Here is a 13615-nt window from a genome sequence, read left to right as displayed (position 1 = left end):
AATTCGATTCTGGCAGCTTTGTCATATACTAACCTAACCTAAACTCACAAGCGGAGATCGAACCAACTAGCAAATGCAAACAAATTCGATTCTGGCAGCTTTGTCACATACTAACCTAACCTAAACTCACAGGAGGAAGTCGAACCAACTAGCAAATGCAAATAAATTCGGTTCTGGCAGCTTTGTCATATACTAACCTAACCTAAACTCACAGGCGGAGGTCGAACCAACTAGCAAATGCAAACAAATTCGATTCTGGCAGCTTTGTCACATACTAACCTAACCTAAACTCACAGGAGGAGGTCGAACCAACTAGCAAATGCAAACAAATTCGGTTCTGGCAGCTTTGTCATATACTAACCTAAACCCACAGGAGGAGGTCGAACCAACTAGGAAATGCAAACAAATTCGGTTCATTCACCGTTGCACCTAAACACCACTGAAATTATATTTATAATACATTATATACCACTTTCCACTTAACATCAGGTGGAGTGGAGTCATTTGCCTGTCAAGTATAAAAAAAAAAAAAAAATTATATAAGTTAAGTTTTCACGCAAAATAGGCGCCTTGACGTCGAGTTGCGGAAACTAGCCCGTTGCACCAATACCAATAATACATTATATTCAGTGAATGTTAGACCTGAATTGTTTATATAAAATGAACATTATGCCATCAGTATATTAGGTTGAAAGTTGTTATAGCAATCGTCTATTATACCCAGTGACCTTTATATCATGCAAGAATATGTCTAATGTCTGTATACCATAAATTAATTGTATGTGTTGAGCGTTATACCGACTAAAAATATGTCATTTGTTGTTATATATTACGAATCGCACCCGGCCATGGGACCTGTAAAGGGCCCGATAATTTTGGTATTTATGGAAAAACAAATACTTGCACGCGATTTAAATAAAAAAAAATAGTTTCATTTTGTATACATAACAATCGATAAAACCTAAGAACTCGATTTGTTCATGTCCATTCATAATCTGTACAATATGCAAGGCTGTATCGATATTATTGTAGGAAAAAAAACAGTTTTCTCCAATGTGCGAAAACTTTCACAAATTCATTGTGTTCGTCTATAATGTTCACATTTTACGTACTTGGCAAGTTTGTGCGGTTTCAGAAGAACATTGTGATATGTTCGGGCACGAACTTCACGCACAGCCGTGAACATGGGCTCGGTCAGATTGTCTGTCGATATCCGCATCTCACTTGCTATTATATTCACAAGCAACTGTAACAAATAAGCACAGTGTCGAACATATTTTACTTATCGAACCAATTGTATAGACTACGTTCGAGTTGGTTCATGGTTCACAATTTCATATTGATTACTCAAGTTCCAAAAATAAAAATTGGAAGTAAATGGCTACTCCGTAAACCCACTGAAGATTAGAGGTAAATTGTGCAAAATAGCTGTGTGTGTGTGTTCAATATATTTTTTTCATGCAATTACTTTTCGCACTCTCCCTCCACTAAAACTTAATAAAATAAAATAAAAACACCGCCACTAAAAATATACCCGACACGTGTTTCGCCTCTCTATAGGCATCCGCAGGAGATGTACACTGTTCGATGTTCGAGCGAAGCATTTTATGAATTTTGAGGGGAAAGTGGGTGGTAAAGTTAACTACATGACAAAAAGTCAACACATGCAAAGCAATTTATTTTGATTTTTATTATCATGGATTTCCGCAAAGTAACCCCTAAATCTATTAATGACACAAGTTACTCTGCAGCTACGTTTTTTAAATATTTAATATATCCTCATTTGAATGCTGGTAAGCAATAACGTGTCAACCAACATGATCATAGTTTTGCAAAAATGGTTGCTAAAGATTTTTTCGTTGTTTGTTCTGCCGACCTCAAAAGTTCGTGGAATTACATCTATTAGCCAAGTTTTATTGAAATCGGTTACCGGAAAGTGCGCGAAACCGGATTCATCCCCTACTTTGTCATCATTGAAGGTGGAATATTTTATGCAAATTTAAATGGGACCACTGCTGAAGTACCTTCTTTCCAACAAAAAAATAAATCATCAAAATCGGTTCACACAGAAATAACATAACTTACATATAAAAATAAAGAACCTCCTCCTTTTTTGAGGTCGGTTAAAAATGGAAACTTTTGCTGTTGTCATCTCAGTAGGGCTGGCACGACAAGGCGCGACTTGCGCGAGACCTTCATAAAGCGTGACATCTCCGTACCGAGATAGCCGTACAGGAATGATGGATTGTTGTGATATATTACTATAATTCCCCAACAACAACAAGCACAACAGCAAAAGTTTTAATTTCATAATAAAATTTTAGAACAATCAATAACAACGAAAATTCGTTAAGTGCCATTTTCGCAAAATTACGATCATGTTGACACGTTATTGCTTACCAGCATCCATTAATCTCCACAATACAAAGCAAAGGAAAATTACGTTAGAGATACATAATTATTACTTAAACTTTAAGCGATGTATTATGTTCCCGCATGGCTGGATTGACTGGAGTCATAGATGAGTATAAGTACTTATAGATAGCCATCTTTACAATTAAAGGGACACGTGTATTTACTTGATATTATAGTGTATAGCACACAATGTACAATGGCAGCCAGCCACAGCCATATTAGAATTTTATTACACAGCCCTCGCAGGGTAACCTATCACAAAGTCGAAAATTTTTTTGTCCGAAATAACGTTTGTTCGAATTTTCATTACTCAGAAAACCGAATTACAACGAAACAGTTGTTCTTTCAAGATATGTTGAATGTTTATCGCAAAGACACGATTAGGTTCGGTTCGGTTAGGTTGTTAGGTTTAAAGGAAAAAACATTTTCCTCTGAAAATTACTTTCGAGGTTATGAAATTTCGACCAAACGTTATTTCTGGAAAATGTCATTTCTGATTGCTGATATGTAACCCCAGCGCAGCCATGACAGATAGCAAAATTTTGGTCCATTTTTTTTTAAATGAGAATATATGACTTTTCTTTCATAGAAAATACTTAATAGTTATATATTTTTATTTCTGTGAAAGAAAACATTATTCATAATTATTTTTAAGTATGTACATTATTACTAAAATATAATTTTTATATTACGGAACGCATTTTTTCTTTCGTAAGAATATCGCCTGTGGTAACTAGATGGTGCTGTCGTCTTTAAAATTTATTCTTCGTATGGAAGAAGAACCAGCATGACTGGAGCTCAAACTAAGCAGAGCTTGCGATGAGTCTCCAGGTACCTTTGCTATAGTCAAGTAAGTGGTCCTCTGATGGTGAGAGTATTGAGGATATATATAATTTATACCTAAATAATAACTAAAAGAAATTATTGGTATTCTGCCGTCTGCTAACTTTATTTTTATTTTTATTTTGTTTTTTTTTTATTTTAATTTTAATTTTATTTATTAAGACGCGGCTAAATGACAAAATCATTTTTTGAGATATCATAAAAACTATAATCCCGTTTTCAGAATATTGAAATTGTTTAATGAAATTTCAGCTGTGCATCGTTTTTGAATTTGAAACACATTAACTAATTTTAACTGTTTTTAAAAGAAAATTTTGTGCTCTACTTTTTGCTATTTAAAACGGATATTTGACCACTTTGCCACTTAGCCGCGTTTTAGTCTGTGGACGGCAGTATTATTATTATTGAAATGTACTTACGTGTAAGTTTTGACTGTACCCACTAATTTTTAACGTCAATCCTTTATCAGCAACGTACAGAGAGTGTGCTAAGTCCGCCATATTCGCCGGATACACTTCTTCCTATAAAAATGCATAACGTTTATTGTCATCTTATTTTATCTAAATTAAATTAAAATGCTTCTTGCCCGTGGACCACCTTCCTGGTTCACCTGGATGGACCACGGGCAATTATATCTTCTTGTGGTTAAGAAATATAGAAATAAAGAAGACAGTTTAAATTCGGATCAATTAGTGCAAGCCACCAGTGTCTGCAAAACTTTATTAGAAAAAAAGTTAAAAAATAAAATAGTAACGTTTATATTTAAATAAATAAGAATTAGGCATAAAAGGGCAATAAAATTAACGTCTTTTAACATCGACTTAGCCTTACTCAACGTTTATAAATATGTAATTAAACAATTTTGCTTCTTTTTAAAATTTTGAAAACAAAGCCGAAGCAAAATTAAAAAATTAGAAGTGTTATACTTATTACTGTTGAACACACTTTAATAAATAAAAAACTTTTTAACTGAAGTTTACGAAATCCACAAGAAAGCAAAATCAACTTTGAATCATTCGACAAACCTGGGGGTCTACTTTCATTCTCTGTCCGACATTCATCCGCAACAATAATAATTACTTTCAAATAAGTAATACTCGACCCAAAACTGTCTCTGTGGCCGAACGGTTATCATTGACAGGGGACTGCCACGCAGAGGTCCCAGGTTCGATTCCCGGGCCAGGAGAAATATTTATATGGCCTACATTATTTCTCTCGTGAGTTTGGGTGTAATTTGTGGTTGTCTATGTGTGTGTCCATGGCACCCGCGACACAGGGTTTCCCTAGTGCGGGGCTATGTTGAGTGTGTGCGTTAATTAAAAGGCAATGTCATCCAAGTTTCATTCGCATCTAGCGTCTTTTAAATTGGTTGAGCATTACTCATTTGACAGTAATTGTTTCGGGATGTCGGACGGAGAACTAGAGTACAAGGCCTGTATAGGAAATTCAAACAATGAATGTAATGACATTAGACTATTTTTTTTATTTTCAAATTAGACAAAAAATAAAAAAGGAAAATCACTGAGAAGTTTAAAAAAATACTGCATTATTAACCGACTTCAAAAAAGGAGGAGGTTCTCTATTCGACTGTATTTTGTTTTGTGTATAATTTACGCGATTACTCCGGTATTTCTGAACCGATTTTGAGGATTCTTTTTTTGTTGGAAAGAGGGTACCTCAGTATTGGTCCCATTTAAATTTAAGAAAAGTCACATTCCACCTCTAAGGTGATGAATCAGGTGTTGCGCATTTTCCAGTGACGATTACAATAAAACTAGGCAAATAGATGAAATTTTACGAACTTTTGAAGTCGGTTTAGAAAAAAAATTACAATTATTTTGGAGTATATCTATATTTATTTATTAATTAGTTATCTATAAATTAATATGAATTTATTACCTTAAGGCCCTGTTGCAGCACGTCAGTCCAAAGATCGAGAAGGCATGCTCTGGAAACAATGCAAATAGATGTTTATTACGCAATTTTAAAAAAGGTCTAAAACCATTAAAACATACTGATTTTCTAGTTAACGCCCCCAACCGGCTGGTATTGCGCTAATTCAGTGGAGTTTTATATCATGTTTTGGCCATCTTCTTTTATCGTTTTATCTATTCCCTCCCCTTTCCCTCCCTTTTGAATCCTGGATCCCTTTTGAAATCTTGGGATTATTCAGAGCCTTCAGACATTTGGTATTTTGAGAATCTCGCATTCTGCGAATCTGACATAATAAACATAAAGCGTCAAAACGTAACGTTTTATTTCTTTCTAAAAAAATTGTAATTTTGTTATGTTGTAAAGTGTTTACATACATACATCATAGTTATATGTAAAATACTAACAACCTCGCAGCTGTTAGCAATATAGCAAATATAAATAAAAACATTTCTCCCGGCCCGCGAATCGAACCGGCGAAAGCGATGAAAACCGTTCGGCCACGGAGGCAATTAACAAGGCACTTTGTTTGCCTATTCTTATAAGGTTTTTCTTAACATCTTACTCTCTCGGTGATTTTAGGCTGAGAGGCGTGATGAAGTAGAAGTAGAGAAGCGCAGTGGGGAAGCGGAATTTAAAGTCAGGCTTGTACCACAACTCCATGTGACGGTTTTTGCGGAATAAATTCGGTTGGTCCAACCTGTAACGATACGTTTACCTTTTTTATATGAAATCACGAAATAGCTGAAAAATTCAATGCAATGTATACTTCATTAGTATTACAGTTCAATATTTATGAAACGGAAAATGTCGTTTAGCAATTGCTTGAAAATCTATGTAGCCACTGACAATATTCTAAGCTGTTAACGTTGTAAATTTTGAATTGATGATGATAACTTTGTTTGATTATAAAAACTTCAATAATTCAAATATACAATGTCACACAAAATAATAACGCTATTGCTATACAATTAAGTAAACATTTTCATTCGCAAAAGAGGTCAATATTCGCGAGCAAGGAATCTAAAATATGAAATAATTTATTTTTTTATTTTCGTTGTAATAAACAATACAATCGGCAACTTCCGTAAAATTGAGATATCTCTAAAGCTTGAATTTTAAAATATGTTACATGTGTACTTCATTATATATAATTATGATACATATAGAGTGTATAATAACCTCCACTTCACTGAAATTCCGGAACAATTCAATATAAAGAGTAAAAAATGAAAACTAAATAGCTTCATTTTTAATTATAATCATGTTTACGGATACGCCGCAAGAATTTGACATCGTCGAAGAGGTTCTTCGAAAAAGAAATACCTCACTGCTGCCTTAACGTTGGCGTTTTCGATCAATATTGACTAACTACACTCTTCGAAATTGACACTGGCCCACGCCTACGCTGAGTTAGTGAGAACTTTATATTTATATATGAACTTTATATTTATATTTATATTTATATATATATATATATATATATATATATTATATCTAGTACTTAAAGCTACAAACTGGACAACAGCGGGCGGCGCCGCGATGGCGACAGCGCCGCGTTTTGCGGCTTGCTCGGCTTGATCAAAATGCCTAAGTTTGCATATCGATGGTGGAAATATGAAATGTCGTAAAGGAAAATGACCTTACGACAAAATATTCCTTACGACATTTCAAATTTCCACCGTCGAATTGTTGTTCTCGACGGCAGCGGCGCAGGCGACGGTACACGAGAGTCGTGCTCCAATTGAGCGGTGAATGCACGTTCGAATAGTTATAATGCCGTCTTGTTGCTTACCCACACCATGTCGCCAGAGGAAATTTCAGCAGTTTTAGAAATAGTATAAATGGAAGGATTCTTAATCACTATAAAGAGAAGAATAGAGATAAAATTCGCTCATAATTAGTGTGACTCCAATTCCGGCTTGATATTTACAAGAATATAGTTACACATTTCCATGGTCATTCTAGCATTATCGTAGATCCCATCAGGATTTTGTCTTTGGTCTTCGTAATGTCGGCGAAACCCGCCTTTATGCTTCCTTTGTTTGTAGTACGTGTACATCTCTTCTTGCGACCATAATCACTCATATTGAAATGAAAGAATTAGATACCATAAAAAGGTCACGTCATAGTTTGTACACTCAACAGTCATCAAGCTATATATTTTTGTTCGAATATCGTCTCCAGTGCAACGGAACAAGATCCGTCTTTGAGTAACTTGAAGCCAGATTTATATTTGTCTGACGTGTCGTGTCGTGACGCGTCAAAACGGTATCAGTTTCATACATACAACACAAGCCGTTAGATTGCAAGACACTAATTAAATGTATGAAACCCATACAGTTCTGACGCATCACGATACGATACATCACGCAATTGTAAATCCGACTTAATGTGCTGCCATCGCGCCACACTCTCGTTACGTCACATTACCGCCGCAAAAGCGATGTGCTCGCTGACCTCAAAAACAGGCCACTATGCTGTCGGCACTCCGCCGTCACTCACTGTCGTCCAATTTGTGGCTTAAAAGGATTGTTAATTAGGAATACATACCTAAACTCATTAACGGTGGCAATTAGATCCCCCTTTGTAAAGGTAACGGATTCTGACTCAGTTGCTTCAGAACGCTGGTATATCTCTTTGCCCGTGCTTTCTTTCAGATCGACAGATAATTCATCTGCTGCTGTCAGGTACTTTTGATCACCATGAATCAAGCTGAAGTCCGTAGTGATGTAGACATTCTTATTGGGAAGATGTAGAGTCATGTATGGGTTGACTCTTGCCCATTTGTCAAGCCATTGCTTTGGGATATCTAGAATAAAATATTTAATGTAAAATTAATACAAGTAGCTCTCACTGTAGAACACGGTCGCCACTACGGAGAGTTTCGGCCAGGTTGCCTATCACAGGCCAGAAACATGATATACAGAATTGTGTTTCTCCGAAAACCTTTCGGCTTTTATTGAAGATTTAGTTTCAATTATTAATACAAAGATCGAAAACTTAGAACGAATTCCTTCGATCCGGTTGTATTCGAACCAGCGTCTCCTAGTAAACCGTTATGCCAACTAAGCCACGAAACGAACCAGCGGACCTTACGAATTTTTTACGCGCTTGTTGCAGACCTTTGTTATGGTTTTTTAACGACCTTTTTGCCGTAGCGCCGCCTGTGAGAAATATATTTCTTCACTCAACCAGGTACCTTTACAGCTGCCAGCAGCTGACTAGAGATGTCGCTTTAATTATTGTAATTAAATTTTATTGAATGTGAGGATGTTGTTTCATTTGTCCGAATTTACGTCACGATTTTTATCATTAAGGTACACCATTCAATATGTCACTATTTTGACACATTGACAAGTTATTTGTATCCCGATTCTCATTTCCCCAACAATTCATTTGACTAATGTATAGAATTTAATATTTTGTATAAAAAACGATATCCATAATACATATTTTTTTGTTTTCACATCGGATTCAAATCAATGATGATAAACGATAAATGAAGTTTATAAATTATTTCATTCAAAAACTAAGATAATTGTTTAAAGCATGTTCGGAAATGCAAACAAATTCACTTCTGGCACTACGGTCGCTTCGCTCGCTCGGCTTGTGCTGCTTTTTCTAATTAACTTAGAGGGGGACGCACCCAGGTTTGATCCTGCCCTGGGGTTGTACTTTTGGATTCATTTGCTTTTATCTACGAAGAAAAATTATTTTGTCGAAACGTATATTCAGAAATCTAAACTACAGAATATGGAAAACCGACAGTAGGATAAATATGAATTGACCAAACAAACTTCTGCCACAAGAATACATATTATATAATTATTGCGATAATAGTTTTTCGGACAAACGACACTTCTGCTATAAGATATTTCTGTGTAAAAAACACTAATGGCGTTAATGAGAAAAAGTCGAACCATGTCCGGAATAATGAGATTCGGAAATTCGTGTTTGTGATAGGTTTGTTTTCGGCCAGCTATACTCAATCTTTTACATAGATTGACTTCCTGATTATTCACTAATTTATTATCACTAATTACAGGTTACATCACAAGTTATCGAGATGAAGGTAGTCGTCGACAGCGAAAGAGGGTAGACAGATAGTATGTTCTTAAGACTCTCATCTACCGCTGGTAAGTCAACTTGAGACCATGGAGCGTGTAACTTTTCCGAAATATCGGGAGAATAACAACAAATCATACCGTGCTAAGAAACATGTCATTAGTGGTACATGGCAACACATATAACGTAAAGTAAACATGTCATCAACAATTATTCCCTCGGGTCTCATACATATGTTTGTTATTCAAAATTAGTCAGTAGGGACTTAGTTTTACATTTACTTCCCATGTAATAAATAAAACACAAAACCTAAATGTATCTCAATATTTTTTATAGAATAACTACGAAAGCCCTGTATCGCGGGTGCCATGGACACACACTCACACATAGACAATCACAAATTACACCAAAACTCACGAGATAAAAGCCTCAAAAATATTCATCCCGGCATGGGAATCGAACCCGAGACATGTGCGTGGCAGTCCAGCATGGTAACCGTTACAAAAATAAAGATAGTCGGATACAACGATGATGATTACCTATTATATTTTTACATACCTTTGCGATGGTATTCGGTGCCAAACCACTTTTCTTTTAGGTCATAGCTAATCGGCGTCGAATGCTTGTTCGACAGGATCATTATGTTCACTGTATCCGCTCGCATATAATCCAACAGTTCTTTGATTGCCTAGTACATGATAAAAATAATTGTTTCGTAAATAGTAAGTTTACGTGACTGTTCATAATGAAAGGCTTTAAAATACGAGTGTGGGTTCATAAAAACATCCACGAGTGTTTTAATGCCTAATTATGTACAGTTACATACACTGCTTTATATATACACATATTATAAGCTCTCTATGATGTGTTCAGGAACCGCATGTTACGACAGGCGAAATGACGGCAAATAAAACTTTTCTCACGCATGTCACACAACCTTAGTTTTTATTTAATTCATGGACAAACTAGAGTCGGCCCCAACTATCATATCGTTTGATATCAAGTAACGTGTGAAATTTGTCAAAATTGTTTGCTATTGACATTTCATTTCGAATAAAACTTCATCTCGACTGATATTAGAATTGAGGTCGAATCAAATTTGTTTTGTTTTTTAGAGATGTTCAAAATTTCAATGTAATAATAAAATAGAATTTGATGTTATTATGAAGCAATCACATTTTCACAGATAAGAAATTTGTTCTAAGAAAACAGTATATCTTTGCTTATCGTATGCTGGTCGTAATTTGCGGTTTTTTAACACATAATAGACGGTTTGTGATATGTCTGTAGATAAAATATGTTACTATATTGAACCTGTGTTTATTTATTTATTTTGTATGTTATAGATAATATTTCTTTTACCATTATTATTGGCACTCTATCGACACACAACAGAGATGATATAAAATTAGCAGAATTGGGGCCCTGGATGCGTCTCTAATATTTCAATTGAAGGACTTGAGTGAACGTCATGAAATAAATTTTAAAAAATCCTGACGCCGTTCGATATTTAAAGAATATTGATTGGTTCAAGCACCTCATGGTATTTCAATGTCATTAACCGCCATGCTTCATAAACAGTATCATAATTAAAATATTCCAATTACCTGCGGATCGTATTTATAATACAATCTATCGCCAGTAATGTAATGTTCAGGGGGGTAAAAGTGCATGTTCTCTACTAGATTCTCGACGTACTCAGACGGTTGGGATTCTTCTTCATAACGGAAGCTTGTGTCTTCAATCGTTTTTATTTCGTCGAATATCCGTTCCGCTGGACCGAGCCGACGGAGCATGTTTATATAGGAGAATATTGATTCTAGAACCTGGAAAGGAAATAATCGAGCTTTATTGCAATAAAATTCAAGCGAAAATATTTTAACCCTTTGGCCGCCGTTTTAACTTGGCTGATACTCGTACGCCAATGACGCCTCAAGGCGTCAATGAAACACTTTGATTTTCAATTGAAATTAGCAAATAAATATTAAGATACACCTTGTGTTATTTGTATATTCTAGTTAAGTATAGATTCATAATTAATTTTTTTTATTGAATGTCAGGATGTCTCACCACCATATTCAATTATTTTTTGTGAAATTACTCCACTAGTCTGTTATAATTATTAATGGATTCATAGTTGCATTTTATGTTCTTCTTTGACTTAAGAGAACTATATTAATATAAGATGGAAAATCATAACGTGTAACATCACTATGGTTTGGCGTCTAGGGAACTAAACTAAACCAAACGAAACTAAACTAAACTAAACGAAACTAGTTTTTTCAGTGGCGGTGAAAAGGTTAAAAAAGATACTAAATACAATATTAAACTTTCGCACACTTTTACACTTTTAAACCTGGCCGAAAGGTCGGATTAATTAGGTAGGTGTGAAAGCATCCATTAAATTGTTTAATCGCTTTTTCAGTTGCTTATATCAATTATGCCATTACAAAGACGATACGAATTTAGTTTTTAACCGTATTTGGAAAAGGAAGAGGTTCTCAATTCGTCCGTATTTTTAAGAATCTATACAAACTCAAATGGCTTTGGTTGATTCCACATAACAGTGAAAGTGTTGAATCAATCACTTTGAAAAAAATATTACACTGATTATTATACGGTGTGAAAACAAAATTCCTAAAAATTTTCACGACAGAAAAAAAACACACTTCAAAATTTTACAAGAAAACCGCTGTATACAATAGGTACTTTTTTTATAGAACACGTATAGTATTCGATAATAATAATAAACATTTTCGAAATGGCTTCAATTTCGTTAGTAAAAAAGGAAATTCTGAAATCAAGCCAGTGTTTCTGCCACTTGACCCAAGCAAAATGAACCGTATTAGTACGGGAAAAATTTGAATTCAAGCTGAGGTAGTGTAGATTCTTAAGTAACAACTACGACATTGTGAACCGATTTCGAGAATTCTTTTTTGTTGGAAAGGGGTATCTCAGTAGCGGTCCCATTCGAATTTGAACCATCTCTAAGTGTGACAAATTACGGGATAAATTCGTTATATTGAATACAACCCACTTTCCATTAACGGATTTCAATAAAACATATTATGTGGAATTTAAATTAGGTATATATATATAATTTCAATAAGAAAGAAGATATCCATAATATTAACCTTAGAGCTAAGTCCAAACTCATGGTACCACGATTTCGTTTAACCAAGATAAACAACTCTTTTATGGGGAACTGTATACGTTTTTACAATAAGATTCCGGAGCATATATTAAGTTTATCATTTCCTAAGTTTAAAACCTACATTAAAAATATTTTGATCGAAAAATCATATTAGAAAATGGAAGACTACGTATTAGATAAAGATGTATGGAAAGACGACATGGCTCCAGAATCCACACAAATTTGATTCAAAGTGTATTCCATAGCATTTAAGTTTACTTTAAAAGAGCAATCACTAGAGTTTCTTGCTCGTTCTTCTCAGGGAGGTTAGCGTAGTGAACGAGCAGTAGCTTAAATGTGACGTTATCAAGTGTAAATTTATTTTACCTATGGAATTAATAATCTTTGACTTTGACATACCCTACAATTATCATGAAATAACACTGTGCGACCGTACAACAAATACAGCAATTATTTTAAGTAATGAATTTAATTATTTTGTAATTACATTGAGAATATGTATAATAGGCTCATTTGAATCATTTAATATTTTTGTGCAGTGTTCATTATTAAGGTTACTCCCCACTAGTCAACCCGCTCGAGCACTGTGTCCATACTAAATGTGTTTCATATGGACAAGACGCTTCAGTATCAAGAGTGTCGACGAGTGGGGGGGGCAACCCTTAAGGGTATAAACCTACTTGGTCAACGTGGCTGAGTCCCTCCTGCGTAAGTATAACTTGCGTAGAGAAGAGGCTGTACATCGACGTGTAATCGATGCCGCTCTCCGAATTGCCCGTGTAGATCCCCAGCGCCCATACTCTGCAATGCATTATGAACTTTATAGTTGAGGACTTTATGTTTATTCCGTCTACCAGTAATTTATGAATGATGAATCATGGTTCATTCAGGTTATTAATGAATGCAGTAGGAAATTGAAACTGACCAGACTATTGGATAGAAATTTGGGAGTTACCACTCTTACCGCCAAGGAATCGCATTAAGCCCATCAGAAAAAGCTTTATGTCCTTGCAATTACAGTGAAAAAGAACGTTGTGAGTTTCGCATCGCCTTCCTCCGTCCTTCTTATTGTATGGATAAAGGTTTTCCAGCCAGATTAATTAATAAGTGTGTTAACTACCTTTTGACCAGTTTGAATTTCCCTTTTCGTTTTAAAATTGTGAATTAACCACAATGAATAATAAATTATTATATTTCATCTAA

The 13615-nt window shown here is 35.0% G+C and overlaps 1 protein-coding gene across 1 annotated transcript in view; it reads right to left on the bottom strand.

The window, feature by feature from the left end:
• Positions 1-13615, bottom strand: part of LOC113225980 (nardilysin-like) — a 57598-nt gene that overhangs the window by 10790 nt on the left and 33193 nt on the right. The window contains exons 8-15 of the mRNA XM_026458474.1: positions 13093-13213; positions 10866-11084; positions 9817-9946; positions 7744-8002; positions 5756-5890; positions 5158-5206; positions 3678-3779; positions 1113-1246 (exon numbers count right to left, since the gene is read on the bottom strand). Coding sequence (XP_026314259.1) covers positions 1113-1246; positions 3678-3779; positions 5158-5206; positions 5756-5890; positions 7744-8002; positions 9817-9946; positions 10866-11084; positions 13093-13213 — 1149 coding nt within the window. The remainder of the gene's footprint in view (positions 1-1112; positions 1247-3677; positions 3780-5157; positions 5207-5755; positions 5891-7743; positions 8003-9816; positions 9947-10865; positions 11085-13092; positions 13214-13615) is intronic.

The sequence above is a fragment of the Hyposmocoma kahamanoa genome, unplaced genomic scaffold (genome assembly GCF_003589595.1).
Source record: "Hyposmocoma kahamanoa isolate Upper Pololo Valley unplaced genomic scaffold, ASM358959v1 180, whole genome shotgun sequence".
Lineage (NCBI taxonomy): Eukaryota > Metazoa > Arthropoda > Insecta > Lepidoptera > Cosmopterigidae > Hyposmocoma > Hyposmocoma kahamanoa.
The sequence above is the reverse complement of the archived record's forward strand: the minus strand, read 5'-3'. Positions and strand labels throughout refer to the sequence as shown.